General features: G+C 38.1%; 1 protein-coding gene across 4 annotated transcripts in view; it reads right to left on the bottom strand.

Annotated features, from left to right (window-relative positions):
- The window catches only part of DPYD (dihydropyrimidine dehydrogenase), a 348239-nt gene extending 330848 nt beyond the window's left edge, over window positions 1–17391 (bottom strand). For 2 of the 4 annotated variants that reach the window (XM_017729849.1, XM_017729850.1), the window contains exons 1-2: window positions 17326–17391; window positions 2234–2344 (exon numbers count right to left, since the gene is read on the bottom strand). In XM_017729849.1, the coding sequence (XP_017585338.1) occupies window positions 2234–2344; window positions 17326–17340 (126 nt within the window). In that variant the 5' untranslated portion in view covers window positions 17341–17391. The remainder of the gene's footprint in view (window positions 1–2233; window positions 2345–17325) is intronic. The other 2 variants (XM_017729847.1, XM_017729848.1) reach the window with 2 other exon arrangements.
- Between the last annotated feature and the right edge of the window lie 5569 nt (window positions 17392–22960).

Below are 22960 nucleotides of genomic sequence, written 5' to 3'. Positions count from 1 at the left end.
TACACAGTAAAAGTAAGCTACTATCTCTGAGTGAAGAAAGGTTTGTCAGTTTTAAAAACTAGGACCACTACCCATCTAAAAATAAGGACTATCCCTTTACAGTTCCTTCTAGCACTTTACATTTCTTATAATAGCTTTCAAACTCAATTATGTGATGTTTCTACTAAATAATACATAATATGCAGTACAAGAACTACGTGTGATGAAGGTAGTTATATCTGCTCGTGTACACATTTGTTTCTTTCTAACCTTTAATCCTGTAAACTGTACCACATGAGCAGACTCCTGTCAGGGCAGGGTCCTAGTAACTGCACAGATCTCCCAGCAGTATTGCAGAACTATAAAGCCAAGTTGTTTATTAGATTGTAAGCCTATGACAAAACATCATCCTGCAATATTTGGCAATATTCAGAATTTCTTTCAACTGAAAATCCTGACAAGGCACGCAAGCTAGCAATGAACCCAAATCAGTGGTGTTTGCACAGCCCAAGAAGCTCAGACCTTGGGGATCCAGGAATATTTGAGACAACATGAGGTACATACAGCTAACAGCAGGAACACAGGAAGAGTTTCTAGAAAACTATGCACTTTAAAAATCAACAGCAAATATCAAACACTTTATGAATAAACTGAATACAAAAACCGAACAAGGCTGACATGGTGAACAGCTCAGGGATAACAGAGTGATTTAAAAGTCTAGATGCTTTAGAAAATCTGTGTTAATACACCCATTAATAAAATATTTCTATGTTACAGTTTAACTAACTAGGATAATTTACAGTGGAACATGTAATCAGGTTACCACACAGATGCCCAGCTGCCCTGCTGCATGGATACCTGAGCTTCCTAACAGTTTCTGAAAACAGAGGTGTTTACAGCCCGGTATTGATTTCAGGTCACCTGAAAACACAACAGTGTAAACTGCAGCTGCCCAGAAGCCGCTTGCTAAGTGGCCCAACATTCTGTGCTGCAGCAACAGACAGTTGTGGGCAATATCTGCATCAGACATCCCAAAATAATCGTCCAAGCTCACAAACAGAGGGTTTTCACATACGTAAGTTTCTAGTTCATACATTATCTGAGCCAATAAATACAAGAAAATAGGAATATTAGCTCTAGCAAGAAAGAGATTCTTACAATCAATACTATAAAACAGGAAACTGTACTAAGAGCATTGCTGAAATGCTAAGGATATCCTGGGCTCGTCCTCCCAGCAAGTATTTGTTGCTCATACTGGATTTCATGATTTTAAGAAACTGAGGAACTTTGTGGCATTTTTGGTTGGGTTTGTGTTTTGTTGGGTTTTGCATGACATATTTTTAGTTACAAACAAAATCAACTTCCTATCTGAATTTTCCTGTGTAGTGGGAGAAGGTGTCTCGACAACACTATGAAAAGACACCAATATCATTATACCCATATGGGAAATAGTACTCTACCTAAAAGATTTCTGAATTTAGAGGATTATGTAAGACAACCTGAAGGAAGACAGTAAAAACACTACAAACCTTCTAATCAGATGAGAGATCAAAGAGACAAAAAGCATCTGATAGGATTAGTCAAATATCACACTGAGACTAGGAATTCAAATACCTAGAGAGAAAATGATGATATCTAATGGCAGAAATACTGAAGAGTATATACAGTTTACAGAAAAAAAAAATTTATCCTAAGATCAACTATTTCCTGAAAAATACAACACACAATATTTAAAAACCCGAGTCATGTTTTAATCTAAACATTATATATTTATTCATATATAAAATAGGTACATACAATAGGCTCCCCTATTTCTGTAGCAAAATAAAATTAGCTTTAAAAGTCTCAGAAAGGATAGTGAATGCTGCTCTGCCCAGTGTCACTCTTGGAATACAGAAAGAAAAGGAGGGAGCAGCAGAAGAGGCTGCCCAGGGAAATGAAAGGGCTCTGCGTGGCTCGGGATGTGATATGAGAGACAGATCAGACTCCATAACAAAAGGCACAAAAGTTGCATCAAACAGTTACTAAAATCACCAAAAATTAAAAAAGTATGGAATGCAATTGGTTCTGAAAAATAAACAGCTCATCACAAAGTAACTTTGTATCTACAGGAACAAACTAGAAGCCAAATGTGGCTACTAAATAACACAAGAAACTCCAATTGATTTCTCACACAGCTGTGATTTCAGCCTCAATGATTGTTCCAGATGCGATGATAAACATGTTCCAGATGCAATGATAAATGTGCACTTACTGAACAGTTTTTGTCAGAATTCCTTTTCCATTGCTTCTTGACTTGTTTCTTTGCTGCAGTTGAGTGAAGAGTTGCATGTGTTTGTTTTCGGGGATTTAAAGCCAGAATGTTCTGTAGAAAGAGAACAAAAGATATTAAAATATAGATTAAAATTTCCATAAAGGTTCAAAGGCTCTTAGATCACACTTTACACACTTATTTACAGTGCTATGTAAAACTAAATGCAATTACTCAACATTACAGCCCAACTTCATACAAATTTCTTTTGATTTGTATTGTCCACACCACTTAGATAATGAATATTTAAAGACCTTTCTAGGATTACTAGAAAACAGAATTATATTTAGCAGCTCTAATAATGGTTTCCATTCCCAGATATTTTTTATGTACAGCATATAGAAACACATAATTCTGCTTCATTATATCATGCCAAGTAACACTTGTAGAACAAAACAAGCAAAAATATTTTTAAACATCTGGGTTACTTCTGAATGTTTCATCACTTCAGTATGAACCCAAACTTCCTCGGCATAATAATCTCCTTCTAAGCCTAGTGAGCTGATAAGTTAACTCCTTTATCTTTTATTTGCAAGGACACAAACAAATCTCAAGAATATAGCTATACTTTTAAGTCATAGTGGTGGTCCAACAACACAGGCAGAATGAAGTTTGCAATGTCTTTCACTATCCTAGTGTAACTTAACATATTAAATCTGATTTTTGGAACCAAAACTCTTTTTCAGATCAGACAAGTGACAGATTTCTATAGCAAAAGTGACCTCGTTTATTTCAAGGGATGAGTGCGAAAGGCATTCAAGAGACAGACCCAGACTCAGGTCTGTGATGGAGAACAAACACAGGCACATTGCTGGTTGTAACTTCTGGAACTGGTTTGCAAGTTTACCTATAAAAAACCTTGGCTTTAGCATTACATGTCTCCACTGTGGTGAGTAGTGTGTGTTTATTCTATTACTATATGTCAAAGATGTGCGAGACTGACTTACAGAAACATGAGGAGTGTGATGGAGTTATGAATATTATATTGTGATTCTTCCCAATTTTAAAAATCTGCTTTGGAGGGTGATAATGATGACATAGTCATCTCTTGTATTAAGATTTTATTGCACTGATTATGGGGACTTCTTATTTTAAATGTGAACGAGTCACTTTCTATTCAACTATTTAATGCTTTACTCTGAACTGATTGGTAATCCGATTTTCCCCAGAAAACCAGAAACCTCACCCCTTTGAAAATTCTACCTGCAAACAACAACATAGCCTGACACTGTAACTTCCAGATTGCCTGAAGCACAAAGAGATGAAAAGTGGGCTACAACATTCGAAACTGTATAGACTATTTAGCAGCCTACATGCTGCTGATTTTCAGAAAGAGTTACAGGGTGTTATTGGATGTGCCTCTGCAATTCCAGCAGCAAAGACTCTGCTCCAGTTCAGGGTGTTCCCCAGATGAGTACCTCAAGCAAGATGTGGCAACCAAATGCATTCAGTGGTGGTTTATGCCAATTTATTTTGCCCTTAATTAAAACAGAGCAGGGACATCCACATAAGGGATATCTCAGCAGATACTTGAATTTCTCAGGATGATCAAACTCAACTGTCAGAGCATTATCTGACTGTTGAGTACCCAAATTACCCAAGCTGGGCAGTAGGTTCTGAATCACATACAAACTTCAGCAAAATTTTGTCTACTCTCTTTTGTAATTGCTTAATGCTTGGCCATGAATATTATAATTATTTTAGCAAACTGAAATGAATTGCAAATTTCTAGCAATAAACTGTAACAGATGTACTCCACTGGGTACAGCACCAGTTGGTTTAAAACATGGAACAAATGGTGGGGCAAGCCAAGGACGGAAGAATCCCCATATGTTTGCTCCTGTTGGAATTCTGGAGCAGGAGCATGGCTCCAAGTGCAACAGTTGCAAAAACCCAAAAGGACTAGTAGCACAGCATGTCCCAGAATTAAATCTGAAATAAAATTGGCACAGAAAATACTAAACCACATATACAATATAAAAACTGCTTGTATTTCCACTACCTAAATAATATACTACCTGCCCAAATCTTGGATTACTGACCAAAGTTGTTGCTCTAGCTAGAGGTCCCTGGTGTTTCAGAACAACTCAGAAGTTAACTGCTTAAGTGGGAAAATAATGCAAATGTTCTTGGGTCAGTTGAACTGTCAGAAATTAAATTAGTGAGGGTGTTTTCTTCCTATTCATTTCAGTTCCCTGGTTGGCTTTTCACAGCTTATGGCTAGTCAGTCATTTAGTAAATTTAACTAAAAATTCAGACGGGTCAGCCACTAAGTGCAAAATTAATAAGGAAGTTCTAGAGTTAGTATTGCAAATAACAATGAATACACACAACTAAACAAAAATAAACAACTTGGACATGAAAGAAAGGAAACCTGAGACCTCCAATCTCTCAAACACACTGGTCATCTGAGCAGGGGGAAAGTTCATTGGTGAGGAGAATTATTTGGGCACCTGCAATCTTGCTTGTGTGAATCATATGCTTATTCTGCTACATAAGTTCTCATTCTTGTCATATGAGCTGTTGCTTGATCTCTCCAGATATTGAAAGGGCAAGACTTAAGTTCCCCAGCAGAGGATACAGGTACATAACACATGTCTTTTCAAAGTACTATGAACTTTGGATTTCACATTAAGATGCTATTTGTATAGTAATGCAGAACCTATGAATTATATCTTTACAGTTTTACAGAAATGACCCCATTTATTTCATTAATAGTAGATATAACTCCAATATCATTAATGGCTGCAAATCAGAATATAAGGATGCTGTACTTCAGTGGAAGTCTATTGTGGTACTGTGTTGATGAAGAAAGAGACGGGGCTGTGAGTAAGGACATAGAAATGGACTGAGCCCATCCTGAGTTTGTGACGTGTGACACAGAAGCACAACATGCACAGTCAAGTTAAACTTGCAGCTTTGCACAGCACTGATGATTATGGGCACCACCAATGTATTACACCTTCTTTCACTATTTCCACAGATTAATTTGAAGACTTCACTTTGGGAGAAAAGCCAAGTAGCCCATCTCTGTGGAACACAACTCAAATATATTTTGCAGATGACTCCCTCAAATATAATTACCTTAAGGAATTCCTTTAATAATAACCCATGACAATGACTTCTTTCAGGTCTTTTAAAAGACAACAATTATTATAAGCTACAAAATACAGAAGAATGGTTCAATTTCTGAATACATCCTCTTCTAGAAAGGAACATATTTGTTACGTCTAATAGATATTGATTTAGGTTGCAAGAATCCTAAAATGCAATAAACTACTCATATGTAATGTACATTGAGAATGACTAGCATGTATAAGTCGTAGCTACAGTTTTTAAATTTTGAGAATTTAGTGATAGATGGTTATGTTGATCTGTGCCAACAGCAACATAGCTTCTGAGATTAAACTTACCATAAGCTATTCACTAGATGTTTATTGCTTAGCTTCTCCTTTAAATGGTACGATTAAGAAATCTACAGAAAAAATACTAGCTCTAATTTTCACTATCATCTATTAATAAAAAGGCTGTAAAAGTTTTAAAACAGCATGTTATATCACAGTGAGTAATTTATCAGGAATTTGATTTAATATTACTCCAAGTAAGTGATTTCAAAGCAGTCATCCAGGATGGGATACACTCTCCGGTTGGGAGTCCTGTCTCTGATACAGCACTTTCAGGTAAATCAAGACAGGTTTGGCACATGCTCTGCAATGATGCAACATAAATTTCTAAAGACATTTAATTTCATTTTTAATTTCATTAAAAGTGTCACTTTTTATTCTCATCTCATAAAGCCACTCTTCTCCTGAAATCGGAAGAAGCTATTTCAATTAAATCTGATTCTTAATTAAATGCATGTTCAGCAAAATAAAATATAAAAGTTATGGAAGCACTATGCTCATTGAGACTGCGCCAAAGCCACTGGGGACAGAGGAGCAGGCAGAGAGGGGATGTTATTAAGAAAAAGGTACAATTTAATTCATAGGTGAGACTGCAGTAACTTCAAGACAGTCATCAAAAAGTCCTACGAGTCTAGCAGCATCTTTGTAATTATGTGACATTAATTCAAATTTTGAAAGCTTTTCTTTAAAGCACTATGTTGTGAAATCTTTGGCTTTTCTTTTTTCTCCCCAAAAGTAACAACCTTATCAAGGTGTCCTGCTTATGTGGACTTTACCTCTCATTCAAAACAATAAATTTGGAAAAATTCAATAGTTAAAGATTACTCTTCTTCTGGAGAGCCTCTTACTGAAACCAATGAGTTGCACCAGGAGTATTTAGTCCTTAGTAATCCTCATATTTGTTACTGCTCATTCGAAGCCGGAATAAGGATCAGAAAATCTATCTTCAGGCTCTGCCACAGGTTGCGATATCAAAACTGTATAAACTTCTTGAAAAGACAAAGTAAGTATTTGCTTGTTTCATGGATTCTGTCCACTTCCTGTAGCTTGTTGGGGAAGCTTCCTATGAACCGCCCCAAAACACCTGCTGAAGTTCACCACAGATCAATGTGCACACTGTCACAGTGAAGCTGTGGAAAATGCAACCGTTCACTGTTGCAGACTGTGATTGTGGGCATAAAACAAGGTCCCACGTGTCAGTCTTTGTTTTAGCATACAGCTCATTTCCCTAGCCCAGCCTCTGCAATACACAGGCTATATCCTGATTTAATCCAGTTGCTTCACAGAGCCTCCTCAGCTAAAAACTTTTATATATATCAATTAAAATTCCGGAGTAGGCCAGGCATGCTAGGGAATGCATGCAGAGAGCAATTTAACCCACCCCATTCCATTAATCTACCCAATTTCCTTAAAAGGAGCTGTAATCTCCCTCACAGCAAGTAACATTAAATGTATTGCAAGATACATACGTTCACCAAGTGAACATAATGAGAACATATTTATTTTTTCTAAGAATAATGAGCATATTAAACAATTAATTTCAAAGCTATGCAAGTGTTAATTCACTGACAGAAACAAATACCTCGGGCTTTTCCACTAATATTTTCTAGTATATCTGAATATGAAACTAATTTTATAATTGCTATTCAGTCAAAGGCTAAAGAATTCAAAAGTATTTGTTTTCATGAGATTAGATGACCCCACAATAAGGAACTGTGTTGAAAAATCACATCAGTGAAGAAGATGACCAAGGTGTGAACTCCTATTAATATCTAATTTGAATTGCCTAATTCACATTTTGCTTCTCACATATACTCTACTTCTTGGAAAGCTGCATGAGGTACTGACAGTCAGATGCAGGACTTTACATGCCATGTAAAGTCCCCATTATACATGAAAGTTTCATTGCCCAATCAGAAAGTTCTAGTCATAAGAGAGTTTGTGACACCAGAAGATAAACACGAGATTTCGAAAAGTATCTATGGTGTCATGTCTTCCTGAAGCTAGCTCTGTGTTATTTTCCATTATTGAAAGAATATAGGACAATGTTGTGAATCTCTCCCACATGCTTATTTATGACAGACTATCCCACAAATTGACAGTTGTGTCAAATATGTATTTCGTTACTGAAGATCACAACTGATGAGAACCTTTACAAACAATTTATGTAACTTGGATGATAATGTCTCTTAGGAATTCATGAATTCATGCAAAAATTTCAAAACGGTGAAAAGACCATGCTTTCACAGTAGTTCAGGCCTGGTTTAATTGTGAAGCAACAAAAGCCAGAGAAAGCTTGATGAAATGTGAAATGAGTGGAAACACCAAGGGAAGAATGTGGTCAGCCTTTGGAAAATCCAAGGGAAACCCCCAAGGAATTATTTTTGTATATTACCAGATATGCTTTCTGTTACTGAGACAAATGGCTGTACACATGAGCAAAGTCACAAGCAGACTGTGAACATAGTTTATTCCAATACATCACAGTGTGACAAGGTGCAACCCTCCCATCTCTTTCAGTAACAATAAATTCTCCAGGTGGCCCTCTGCTCCTGCCTGAGCCCTTTATACTTTCATTAGCTACAAACCAGTCCTCAAGGTCCAGCGAGTTGGAAGATGGGGCTCCAGTACTTTGAAGAGACAACCAGCCTATGAACCAGTGCCAGAAGAGCAGCAGCACTGCAGCCTTCTGTGAGACAGGGATGGAGAAGCCAACCTGCTCAAGGACTGAGGCCTGACCCTGAATCCTGGTATCCATATGGGCAGGGGGAGCTCAAACCCAGCTGGAAAAGTCCCAGCTTTTAATCACAAGACAAATTTCTTCTTCAAGCCACACAAGCTCATGGTTTCAAAAAGGAGCAAGAACTAAGGCCAGTGGACGATCTAGTGATAAGCATATGCTACCTGTGTGCTGCCAGGTCACTGCCTTTAGCATAGCACTTAAGTGCTGTATCTTCATTTTTACATTTCCACATAGCTTTAAATTCCCCCCTAAGACAAACTGCTGATAGCAGAACAAAGACCTTTCTGGTTCCTTGCACTCCTTGCATAGCCCCTAGTAGAGTAAGCCCCTAGAGAGAGTAAGACAATTTACCCTGTGACACCCTCACAGTGTACCAGTATCCTAGAGGTGTAGTCCTCGATCCATTACTAGATACTTAAGGAATGGGATTTTCAATTTTACCACTACAGAATTTCTTGGTCCTCAGATTTTCCTGCAATATGTAAATACTATGTCTTAACAAAATGAGCAGTTTTCTAAATCACTCCCACAAAAGTCGGGAAAGTCTTAGTTATGAATATGTCTATGTTAACAAAAGTGTGTTATACCTCATGCACTTCCCGTTACATAAACTAAGTTAATGCATTACACATTAACAAAGTAGCAAAATTATACAACCCTAAGCATGGTTTACATAATATTGCTGTTACCTTAACTGTCAGATTTAGAGCTTGATTTCTCTAACTCAGCAATGCATTTGTGCTAGGTATTACTGTAAATTCTAAAAGGTTTATTAAAATGAAACCCAAAAAATGTTACTTGTTTCCCATAGATACCAACCACTCTCCTCTATGGGAAGAGCTCTGGGTGGTAAATTACGCTCATGGAAACTCTGCATGCTACCTCCTTGACACAACTAATCTCTACAGAAGTGCCTTGACCCTCACAGGGAAAACTAAAGCGAATACTCACCCTCCAGGCTTTACTTAAATATCCAAGTAGTACCAGTATCAGTGAATTATTCATGCATTTAACACAAGCATATATACATCAAAACCATACAGCCTAAAGCAGGCTCAAACTGCACCATACCACAGGATCAGTTCTGAGGCTTCTCCAGGGACACCCCACTCTGTGATAAGATCATGCTTTCACACTATAAACAATACACCACATCCAAAAATATTAGCCTTTGCACAGCAAATTCAGAGAAGACGTAGCTGAGCACAGCTCTGGCTGATGTACTCAGAGTTGAATTAACTATATATATATTCATTTGGTTGGATAACACATTTCTTAATTTACAGCCTTTAAAAGTAGGTTTTAAAATTTTGTGCAGCTATCTCATTCTACACATACAGTTAACATTTTAGTAATTTTTCTCCCTAACTGGACAGTCTTTCATCATCCAACCAATTGGTGAAGTGCAAAAAAAACCAGAGCAACTCACATCACAGCCTTGATTCTTAGCTTCATGACTGCTGTTACTTTAGAGGTCAACACATACATGGTTTCCAGTCTGTGATACCCACTACCCCAAAAGTCACCTTTTTTCATCTTTGTAAGAAAAACATCTTCCTCCTTTACAAACCAAAACTTAAAGCTTTAGAAAAATATTAGGTTTGCATCCCAGGTATATCAGAACTTTTTGGTTTCCTCTATAAAATTGATCTATGTCTAAAATGCTTGCACATTAAATTGCTCTGTTACATGAGGAATACAAATATGATTTGTAACTGCTCACCCAAATGGGGAGTCATTTATTATTTTTCTATATTTTATATAGCAAAAAGGATCATTATTATACACATACAATTACATCTCACTTCTATTTTTCTACAAGACCAACAGATCACAAGACAAAGCAAGCTCAGTTGCCTTTGAAAATAAGCTTTGTCAGAACCAAAAAAGGCCATTGTATCTCCGTAACTGAAACTCCAAATTGGACCCTCAGTTTTGAGTGTTTGCTTAACCAAAACCCAAACTTGCATTAGAGACACATCTGTTAATGACAAGTGAATGCTCTGCTAACTTTTGATCATAGGAGAGAAATTAGCAAAGTTAATACTGCTTAAGTTTAATCATTGGCAAAACAGCGGAACTAATTTTAGCTGAGCAAAGCAATGTTCTGAAAACTTTGTTAAAAGGTGATTTTCAAAGTCCAATAAATGAACTTGAAATGGAAGTATGAGAGTAACAATATACATCCAAAAGATCTAGTACATTCAGTGCTTGAAACAAATGTGAACATTTGTATTTGTTCCAAGAACATGCCAACTATCTATCAGTACTGACTTTCTAAATCTGTTGCGACATGAAGTAACAAGTAAACCTACCTTTTTGCAACTAGTGTGCAAACTTCTACAAAAATTTCAGTAGCAACTCTTTAATACAATGGTAAAATGCAAAAGTGACAATGGGACTACTGACTTTCCACTAACTTTGTGTATACACCAGAGCATCCTCATCAAAAAGGAAAAAAAGAATGAGCATGTAGAAATAAAATGGAAATGTGAAGGATTTGTAATTGCATCTGATAAATAGTGAGGGTTTGATATGTGAAGTCATATTTTAAAATATTATTAAATGTCTGGTAATTGAAAAAAAAAAACCAAACCCACAGCTAATTTTCAAACAACAAAATTCAATAGCCCATGCAAGTAAGGCAAGAGGAAACTGTTGACAATTTCTCCATTTTGTTTTAAAATGTCATTGTTCACTTTTGCTGAAGCACAAAGTGATGTTGACACCTTTAAGCAAGGAAAAGTGATATTCTGTAAGTATACAGGGACTCACATGTTATAGATGAGAGTGGAACATATATCAGTAACAGGAAATATAAAAATTCCTTGAGTTCTTCACTCTTACAGTTTTGATTTTCAAATCTCATTGACATCAAATACTGATGAATGTGTGGGACAGAGGTAGAGGCGATACTCTTAAAAAAATAAAATAATGAGGTAAGGCTGCCCAATCTAGAAACGTGCCAGCAAACATTTGGATTCTGATCTATTATACTTTGTCCCATGCTTATAGAGAAAACTTACTTTTAAACACTTTGTAAAGGGTGTTGCATGTAGTAGCATTAGTTTTCAATTCTTTTCCTTATTAAGCAAAACTGCATCTCTGCTGTGAGACCTCTGAGCAGGGAAGAACTATTCCTTTTATCCTTTGTAAGGTTTTCTAAAATTACAGTGAAGTATTTCTCCTATAAACATACTGAAATGATTCTAAGGCTGTGGATTTCAAGCTGCATCAAAATCAAAGTAATGGACTTTTGAAAAAATAAAATTCCCATCTTGCTGAGAGGTCAAAGTTCTCTTTCCCAGAATACAAGACCACAAAGCTATCATTCAATTAGGATGGAAGTATTAAAAACCAATTGTCTCAGACCAGTATCCCTTTGCTGTTTGTTACGAGCAGAAGCACATACTGCAGAGTAACAGGAAAAGTTGTAACAGAAGTAACATCTTTTAGAAACTATACAAAGGAAAGGTACCCAGGTAATTCTCTGCAAGTGCCACCTTCCTGTACTTCTGTGCTTGCCAGCTTCAGAAATGTGGATTTAGTCTTTACCTCATAGAATCATAGAATGGTTTGGGTTGGAAGGGACCTTGAAGCTCATCCAGTTCCAGCCCCCCTGCCATTAGACCAGGTTGCTCAAACCCCATCCAACCCGGACTTGAACACTGCAGAGATGAGGCATCCACAACTTCTCTGGGCAACCTGCTCCAGTGCCTCACCACCCTCACAGTATAGAATTTCTTCCAAACATCTCATGTAGACCCACTCTCTTTCTGTTTAAAGCCCATTGCCCTTGTCCTATCACTACGTCTCCTTGTAAAAAACAAACAAAAAAAAGTCCCTCTCCAGCTTTCTTGTAGGCCCTCTTTAGGTACCAGAAAGCTGCTCTAAAGTCTCTCCTGAGCCTTCTCTTCCAAACAACCCCAACTCTGTCAGCCTGTCTTCAGAGGAGAGGTATTCCAGCCCTCTGATCATTTTTCTGTCTCTCCTCTAGACTCGCTCAAAAAAGTCCACATCTTTTTTATGTTGCGGACCCCAGAGCTGGATGCAGTACACTAGGTGAGGGTCTCACAAGGGCAAAGTAGAGTGGAAGAATCACCTCCTTCGACCTCCTGGCTACACTTCTTTAGATGCAGCCCAGGACATGGTTCAGTCGTGTTGCCAAGTCATGTTGAGCTCTTTCCACTTGACTTTAGGTCACCTCTTCTTTTAGCTATTGTTTGCTCCCTTGTCCTGAGTCAGGGCCTACATTCACAGGGAAGCTTTGTAAGAAGGGCAAGTCTAACTCCAGGAGTGGAAGTTGCAAGCCAAACTAAGCTGCTTCTTACAGCACCTGAGGAGGGGATTAACAGCAGGACACCTTAGCTGAGTGTGATAAAACACCAGACAGGAGGAACACAACCACAACCGCTGTTCTCTCTCACCCTCCTGGACTTACACACCAACTGGCTGCCTCCAAGATGATGGCTCTCAGCCTGAAACTCTACCTAAGTTTCAACACTTACCTCTACTTAAATACATGAGTTCCCTGCTTCCATTTGAAACAGGGAAAAATTGGCTAAGAGTCACAAATAATTACAACAGACACTTTTGTAAAATAGTCTAATCATTACTGGAATCACTCCTGGAACAAGACTTCCATCCCCATGTTCTGCCTTGCCCTGCACAGGATGGAAGGCAAACCTGGATTAGATGTTGAACTGATTTGCTGTTCAGCTAAGATTATAAAAGCAAATCTCAGAGCAAGCATGACAAGAACACTGCTCCAGCACTAAAAGAGTTTTAGCCCAACTCTCAAGACTTCTTACATATTTTTCACTAAGGGCGCATTGATTAAGTGCATAAAGAACATTATACTGGGAGTTAAAAATTATCTAACTTCGCTTTTGTGCTAAATACTTCTAAGGGTTCCTAAATCAATTCATCTTATCCCCTCACCCGGTACCAAGATTTAGCAGCATGCAAGCTATTCTGCTTTACTTAAGAAGCAGTTCTTACTCTACAGTCTTCCAGAAACTATTTCTTATCATACCCTATCCTAATGAAAGAGTTCTGGCCCTTCAGCAGAGTATTGGTTACTGCTGACTACTGAACTTTACTCAGACTATAGATACTTTGAGAAGAGATAATATTTTCATTTTTTTCTGTTCTGTATTCATTTTCTTTCTACATTTCATCACCAGCATTCTAGAACAGCTTCTGTTGTGGTTATCTTCTTTGCTATTTTTTTTTTTTTTTCCCTCCCAACTCTTTTGTCACTTTCTCACTTCCATCTGTTTTGAAAAGCTATGTTCGTGCTTACTAAAATCTTTCAAATTTTGCATTTTCAATTGGAACTGAAAAAAGGGCAATATCAAACACAATTTTAAAAGGGAAGCAGAATAAGTCTGGGAACCACCTCTAATCTCCCATCTTGTGTTCCTGTAGCATACAAACACAACCACACACAAGTGTGAGCATGAATTTGCACAAGCCTACTTTGTCCCTCTGATTCTTAAGACTGCTGAAATTAACAGGGAGGTTCATCTTAGCACTGATGAACAGATTTGTTAAGGCTAAAATTAGACCTTGTATTTACCTGTAATTATATTGCAAAATGTTGCACTATATGTGATCTTTTGAGTGCAGATGCTCACACTGATTACTGATAACAATCCATGAGAGTTAGTATATAGACCTAACTAGACACACCAAGAAGGACAGCAGGCCCTAATTTCATCAATAGAAAAGCAAATCTGGTCCTCATTCCCATTTTGCCCTGAGCAGTAAATCAGCAGTATTCTTCAATACTGATTTAATTTAGAATTAAGAGTTTTCCTTAATATGATGGCTACACTCTATCTCGCAAACCTAATTTTTAACCTTAAAATGTGACATAATATGAAAACTGCCGACACAAATAATTGACTGCTTTATTATAAATAGAATACTTGAAGTTATTTTTAAAACGCCTCATAAATCCACATTAAGTCTACTTTATTGATTTCAGGAAATTTCATTTTATTTTCACAGTCATAGTCCATGATCTGTGCACTTAAGAAAAAACACTTTTTTCAGTTTTAACTGTCATTGAAATATCCTTCATTTCAAAGATATCAAGAAATTATCACTATTCACTTTCAATACAAAGCCTCTTACATTTCAGCTGTCATTTTCAAAAAATCATACTGAAAATAGTGTTTCTAAGCAGAGTTCGGTTGCAGCGTAATAAGTAATAATTTCATCAATTAGCAGTATTCAGCATCCACTGAGAGTTCTCTCACTATTATTTTATTCATAGAGTCCTTTGTGGAAGTAGCATACTAAAAAGATCCATTTATCCTTCAAGGTTTTTCATAAATGTGTCATACATCTTAGAAAACAATTGGTTATTATTCTCGCTCAATCTAAATAACTATAATAACTTCCAGGTGTAAAACCTCTCTTTATACTTGCAATCTTCTTTACTCCCATTATGGGTCTACATTTTTAATAACTTATTCTAACACTTCTACCTACTTTCACAAATGAATTCTGGAGTTTTGCATGGATGCTAGACATGCCTGGGTGGAAGGGTAGCCAGCTTATTGTTAAGAGCAGAATAGAGTTGGGTTTCATAGAATGCCCTTCACAATCAAGGAAAACCCAAGCATTTTACAATGAGCAAGATGCTAGTAGAGATGCTAACGGTGCAATGGCTGGACCGGAAAATGCTGTGATTATTAAACTCAGCAATAGCTTGCTTGCAGTGCTTATTTTATTTCTCCTTCCCCCTAGATCCCTCCACATATTTATCAGCACTTTTTTCCTCTCTCAGAAGCACGTCCTGCCTTCTGTCTTTTCAGCTCAAGAGTGCAAAGGGCTCCCTTCAGAGCACAATATTCTCATTCCTTAATCAACTGACAGACATGCAATTGGACAGTATGAAGACCTCTCTCAAGGCTGGCCAGACAGCCCTGTACAGAGTGCACAGCACAAGAAAAAAATCCCTGTCTTAGGAGACATGCATCTCCTACACAGCAGCCTGCTTCATTCTCTCTACGTTGGCCAAATGTTTTGTTGACTGAGAAAAGCTCAGCCAGGACAGTTCATCCCAACAGAAGTTTCAATTTAAATAAGGCCTCTCAGAGCACAGTTAACAAAATCATACCAAAAACCAAGGCAAGCATGCCACAATATATTAATAAATAAACTAGGTACCACAACAACCTCTCTAAAAATGGCACAGAGTCCAATCTCCATGATAAACATAAACCTAATGACACTGAGTGTATGACTAATACTTGAAAGAAGAGTGTCCTTAAGAAGAACATATTAACTAACATCAAACTTTCAGATTTTCCACCTTCTACAGTCTCAAAGTGGTATGCGCAGGTATATCTATTAAAAAAACCCCACACACACCAACAAGACATGTAAATCAGACAGGTTGGCTGCCTGGACACTTTACTCCTTAATTACATATATAATTGTTTTTGAACCTGAAATTAAAATGTCAGAATGCACCATGATTGCCTTTAACTGATGACTACCATCCCATCTAAATGGAAATATTCAGATTCATCACCTAGATACCTTTTTAATTTGCTTTCAAATAGAGTCACAGGCAAGCATGTCTGTCTTCTCCCATTTGCACTGCTGGTGTCAAGCTGAACTGGAAAGGCCAACCATTTCAATGAACTAAAATAAACGTAATTTTAAGGTCAAGTCACTTGTAACACTTCAGGCAGCAAATGTCATACTGAAAATAAAATTGAACCTTGGCTTGAGCAGAGATGAAAGGTTTGGCATTTCAAGGACTTCATTGTGTTTATCACTTTAAATCTACAAATTAAATACCAACATCACATACATTAATATTTGTCAAACTAATAATGCTTTCTGAAACGATATCTTTAAACAGTGGAAGCATCTTTAAAAACAAAATACTTTTATAGGTGGGCTTACTCTTAATTCAAATGGTGAAGTCTCTGCAAGACCTAAAAACACTGAAAATTCCACATTGGCTTAGGGAGGCATCTATGACCACAGTAAGAACCCAGATGTTTCACAGGAAGATCGAAGTATTTTGACAGAGGAAAAGTGAAATTGCCAAACTCAGACCACAGCATAAAAAAACCCAAGGATGTTGAAAAAGTAGATTATTTCATTTCTGATTTATGATTTGGATAATATTAAGAAAAAACTCCTTTACACATCTTGATATAAACACCCCTCAAATGCTTTGTCATTTCCTCCTCACTGTCTTCTATTTTTTGTTGTTACTGTAGGTTTTTTCTACTCCTACTTGAATCTTACGTTCTTTACCAGATGCAACAGCAAAAAAATATTGGGGTGTTTATTATAGTTGTAAGAGTCCATGAGCAGAAAAAAGGCAATTTAAACTACAGACCCAGTCTGAATCACCTGTTATTTCATAAAAGAATACACCTGGCCAATTGAAAGGCAAAATGTTCTTTTTTCCTAAATCGCATTATTATGAGAAGAAAATCTGAGTACTTAGTTCAATTCTTCCACTTACTTCTTTAGCTGCCTTCTTTCCCAATCATAGTTTGACCTGAATATACATGACTTTTTAAAAAATTTATATTTTGAATTATGGCATTGCATATTACATTATGGAACTGCATACAGACCAAGAGGACAAAATGCCCCCCAAGGTCTGTGTAGCCAATCTCTGTTGGCACGTTTCACAAACTGATGCTCTGCACATGTAGAGAGGCCAGACATTTATGCTGTGCTGATTTGCAAGAATTCTGCCCTTAGTATAAAAATGACAGCAAATGAAAATGAAAAGACTTCGAAAAACATGCCCACACAAACACCACCCTCTGAGCTTCTGATAAGGCATTTATGGCCAAAGGTTCCTAATCCCAAATGTTTGATTTCTTTGCCAAATCACATACTTGCCGAAGTCTCATATAAAGGCACAAATCCTGCTCTTCTCAAAGGCGACAGCACAGGGCAGGGAGCAGAGTGTGTAACGCTGTACTGATGAAATAAAAAAAGGAATAGAAATCATATGCTAATAAGAGGAAGGAAGTTGCCAGGCAACCAGGGAGGGAGAGAAAGCAGTTTTTGATTTGAACTCAATGCTGTCAAAGGGTTAGCATAGCCAGAACAAACAGGACATATTCAATCCAGCTTGTCTGCAGCCACCAGGAATTTCAGCTTTTCTCAATATTTTAACTAGACGTGCATTCCCAACTCAGTGCCAGTTACTTTTGTGTTCCCTGGGTCATTTTACTGACACTGGCAAAATGGGATGGGATAGGATAGGATAGGATAGGCAGTAGAATTTTTCAAAGTATTAATTTGAAAAGCAGCAGCTTGTGTCTTCGGGTAGCACAAACTGCACCACGCATGTACACTGGCCAGTAGGATGGAGAGACCTAAGCAATCCTGGGTGCAAGCAAATCCCAGTCCATCTGATACAGCCACACCTCTCTGGGCTGCACTGAAAACTGGGCAAGTCCTGCCCTGCTGCTAAAACTGCACCCCTTCAAATGCGCCTCAAATACCTGCCCTGCAGTGCTGCACTCTTGTCACAGCTGATCAGCAAAATCCTGCCTCATGGATATCAGCTTCCTACATCAACATATAGTTGTACTTTCTTAAAAGATGTGACACTAAGCAGAGGAAAGACTATAATTCAAGTTTGGTCTATAACATGGAATTAATTTCTGTAACTAAAAAGAAATTAATTTCAGTTCCTGCTTGTTTTCAGAGTTGCTAACTGCAGTGACTACTCTTAAGTCCCAGCCATGAGAAGAGTGGGATCAGCAGCTCTTACTTGAAAGACCTTATATAAAGAGTAAAATTCTAAGGATGTGGAAAAAATTGTAAGTTTAACTCATAAGTAACATTAAAACTCAAAGGCGGAAGAAAAATGAAAAGCACAAGTCGATTTTTTTCCCAATGTAATTACTTTGGAAGGCTTGACTGCTACAATCTAGCAGACTATTGGCAGTAGAGGCAAGACCATACATAATTCCTTGCGCATCAGCAGGATTTGCATATAAAACATGAAAAGATAAAATGTTTCATACAGAAGACTTTCCTTCCTATTTGCCAGATCAAATTCTAACCTGATGAGTAAATCATTGTTCAATTTTCTAAGACAGACATGATAATTGTGGTCTATAATCTTCCACGAGGTCTAAGCAATCATGCTATAATTGCTGTTCCACTCAGCTAAGAGTTTATTACAATAAAACCACTAAAACAATGAAAAGGCTTGAGAAATTCATTAAGCAAAAACAGCTAAACAGGAAGTTTTGTTTTCTCACTGACTGCTTGTCAAATGACCCTAGGAAGCCACAGCCATCGATCTGGAACAGCCATCTGATCATCATAACAAGCTATAAAGCAGTAGCATAAAAACATTCTACATATTAAAGCTTCGTTATGGAACTTCAGAAAACTAACAGGTACCTACAACAGAGAGAGACACTGTAATAACTGGGGCTTTTAAAAATAGAAGTTTAGCCTCGATCAAAGAAAGCTAGCTTCAGCTATTTATTCACATAAACTTTGCCTAATAGCTTTGTGAGCCATGTTGACTAGTGGAATTCCCTGCTATCTTACCGGAGGTTTCCTATTTTTTACAGTATTCTTTATTTTTCAATCCCTGCCCTGCTTCCTCCTGTGAGCACACCAAGCTTAGCTCTCAGACATACCTTTCTACTTGCAGTTTTCCACTGTTCTTGTCCATTTGCGTTGGGAGAAAAATCTGAAAAGTGAAACTTGCTTACCTTGCTGTCTTAGCCCATGCTCCCATGCTTGGTAACAGCTACTAAGTATATCCCAGGGAATGAAGAACTGCCACTGCTATAAAACCTGCTACTTAAAACAGTACAGAATTTGCAGGTAGTACAGTAATGCTTTCTCGAGGCTTAGGAGCACTTCCCAAGTGACCCTTCCATGCAGCAGGAAGCATGGCACAAGGGATTCTGCTCCCCTGGCTGACTCTGAAACCAGCTGCAGCCCTTGAGTGCACGTGTGCTGTCTGTACCATCAGTGAGCTGCCCAAACAGCCCATAACCTCATCCTACATCCATTACGGCCTTCAGATAGCAGTAAAACTTGCTGCTGAAGGAACTCAAATGTGCCTGCTGGGCACTGAAGAATTCCTGGAGCCTCTTGTGTTCCCACTAAGGTAAGCACCCAGTGGGCACAGTCTGGCCCTTAAGAAACATTCCTCTGAACCCTGAAGTAACACCAAAGAAATACTTGGTTGAATTATATAACTTTTGAAATAAAAATACATGATTTAAGATCCATTTATACCTTCTGAAGCTAAATGAAGAGAAAGCATAACATAGTTATAGTGACAATGTTCGTTACATGATAAGTGAAAGTGATGTAAATTTACCCTGATAGTTCTCAGACAATTCCCCAGTTGCAATTTCAAAACATGGCTCTAGCCCTTCACACCTTTCATTTTATTCTCACAAGTCAGGCATCAGTGCTGGGGTGGAAACAGCTGTGACAGCATTCTAGGTACCCAGCTGCTGGTCCAGCAGGGAATTACCCACTCATCAACACCCAATTCCCCTTTAAATATATGCAATACATAATTCAGATAGATCTATGAAGTGCCAACATACTGCCTACCTACTATAAGAATGATAACGCTGTTTCATTCTAAGTTGTATTGGGGGGCTGGTTTTAACTTTCGGTGAATGTTTCAGGTTTGTGACAACACTGTGGCAAAGTATCTCCACTCTGCGGCGAAGAAGCCCTTACCAAGAAAGGCTGGGAGACCTACTCTTCTCCCCAGCTGTACTCTGGGTGGCTAAGAGGTAGAAAGTATCCACTACCCAAATATCACCAAGTGAAATGATGAGAGAGTGCAGAGAAACACTGGAATGCTGTCAGGAAAACACAGCACACAGAGAACAACACTGAACAGTGTCATTCAAGATTCCATTCAACATTTAACCGTTTTGCAATTCATTAATTTCCGAGTACTTGATTGGACAACTTCAATTCTTCAAAGAATCCTTAAGACTGCAATAGATGTAATTATATATGGTTTACACACAATGATAGGGATCAGGTGAAACAAGAGAGAAGGCAAAAGAATGGAAGACTTTTTTTCCCAGAGTATGATTGGGAAGTTTACATGAAGCCTGTAAACATTCTCTGGGGTTTGAATGGACGTTTAACAGTCTCACATTACAAGTTAGAAAGGGAATGCTGCCCTCATAGTGTAGATTTCAAAAATTCTTGTAAAGACTTAGAGAGATAATAAACAAAAATCTAAGGCAAGTCCTTATACCATAAATCCAAGGCAGGTACTTTCACATGTATAAGCTTTCTTTCCTTTTGCTTGGAGTATCTGCGTCCAAGGAATATTAGCAGCACACTTTGACAGTTGACTGTATTCAAAAAAGGCAGTGTTTGGGGTTTGTGGAGTTGCCAGTACTTGAGGGGAGGGAGTTGTTGTTTTGTTTTGGTATTTTGGGTCTTATTTTTGTTTGAGTGTTAAAAAAAATAAAACTGGTGAAAAACATATATTTAAATCACAACACGCCTAGTCTTCCACAATTTGGAAAGCAGATTTTTAGAACACAACTATCTATGTAATTTTTTTCATCTTCTTTAGTTAGGTCCAGAGGCTGAAGCTACTGGCTAAGCCAAACAAGGGGGACAAGATTTCTCAGGGACAGTTTCCTGGAATTTTTCTTTTGTAAAATAACTTGGAGAACCAGTTGTGATTTTAGCTACTTCTAGCACACATTCTTGGCTCCTCTTTAACCAATGACATGTCGTTTTATCTAGCCTTAACTATTTAAAAAAATGATAAAGCAGCTCTAGGACTTCAAACGTCGTTTTTAATATTTTAATTATATGAACTTGAATTTGAGACACTAACCACTGAGATAAGTTTCACTAAATCACTGGTTCAGTTTTTATACTGTAGCCAAGAAAGTGACCAAGACATTCAAGTTGTGCTGCCAGTGCTCATGTTGATAGACTCCTCCACTCAACAAACAAACAATTTAGAATATTTATCTACAATGATAGGATTAGCTAACATGCACTGTCCTTACTTCAAAGACAAAGATAAAATAAATTTTTTGAAAATGCAGTACTTCTCCCTGCCCAAAAAAACAAAGTCCTATGAAGGGGGGGGGGGGGAACACAAAAAACCCCACAGAGGGCTGCAATTAGATTATCAGTAATTATTGATATATTCATCTGGGAGACAAACCATACAATGTCTAAATTTATTCGAACAGATGGGGGAAAGACAATACACTTGGTTAGAAGGAGACTGCATTGATTTCCTTGCTAGTTTAAACCACTGCTGAAAACAAAAATACAGGAAGATACTGACCAAAGTTTCTATCTGAAACCTCAGAATAAAGCAAACACTAGCCTTTTCAAAATCCATCAATTCATCTCCTAAATCATGTTGTACTGCTTACTATCACCAACACAGGATCCTACCATAACATTGTTCTTTGAATCTGAGTCATACATATATAGAAATGCAAAGCAATGTAATACAAGAAATATTTTGCATTAAAAATTTAAGTACTCAAAAACCTGTACAACTTAAATCAAACCTTTGTCATGGAATGAACTTTTAACACTTGGAAGAAAAATCTGGCTGCTCTGAAACCCCTGAGCTAGTAAAAGACAGTGCTGGTTTCATACCACAGTGCCTCCCTAATTGCCAGGAAGACTTCTGTGATAGCTCATTCTTCCCATCCCTTCCATGCTTCAGTTTTATCAGAGTATCTGTAAGACCATTTCTGGACATAGTCAGGGTTTGAGCAGCAGCTCAGCTAGAAAATGGACTGGACATAAAAACTCAATACAAGAACTAATGATGAAATTCAGTCACAACTGACCTAGAGATATATTCAAGTTTTTGCTGTGCATATTTGTGTATTATGACTGGGCCTCAATGAGCTGCAATAGCCCACCCTAAACTTAACATTTTTCACTTCAAGGTATACCACAACATAAAGTTGTGTCAGGGCAGAACAAGACTATCAACCACAAGTTGATTTATTTTTGCTTTTGTTTTACTAGACTCTTCATAAAGAGCTTAAGTTCACAGCCAAATGTGAGGTCCTGTGAAAGGTGGGAAAATGCTACCTTGAAGCCCAACCTTGCAACCTGGCTAACATCAGCAGGAGCTCCCCACGTGTGCCACTGCACCAGCCTTGGTCACACTCCACCTCAGCTCCACCTTCCCAAGGCCAGGTCCGGACCCTACTTCCAGCACCCAGTACGACGTGCAGCAAGGAATGTCATGCAAAACCCTCAAGTGCTGCAGGTGAGAAAGCCACGTGCAGCAAGGGTACTACTCCTGCCCTCCTGCTCAGTCTCCCATGCAATTGTTTTGGTCCGAGGAGACTGGGAGCAGTCCGTGAGCACAGCCTGACCCATGGCGAGACAGCGATGAGCTGGGTCCCCCAAAGCTCCGCTGGCCCATAGGCAGCTGCGGGATGCTGAGCCCGAGGCCATCGGCCACGCAGCTTGAGACCGTCCAGGGCTCATCAGGTCACGGCCCCCGAGCAG

Source organism: Corvus brachyrhynchos, unplaced genomic scaffold (assembly GCF_000691975.1).
Source record: "Corvus brachyrhynchos isolate BGI_N302 unplaced genomic scaffold, ASM69197v1 scaffold101, whole genome shotgun sequence".
Taxonomy (NCBI): domain Eukaryota; kingdom Metazoa; phylum Chordata; class Aves; order Passeriformes; family Corvidae; genus Corvus; species Corvus brachyrhynchos.
Note: the sequence above shows the minus strand (reverse complement) of the source record. Positions and strands in the feature narration are given on the sequence as shown.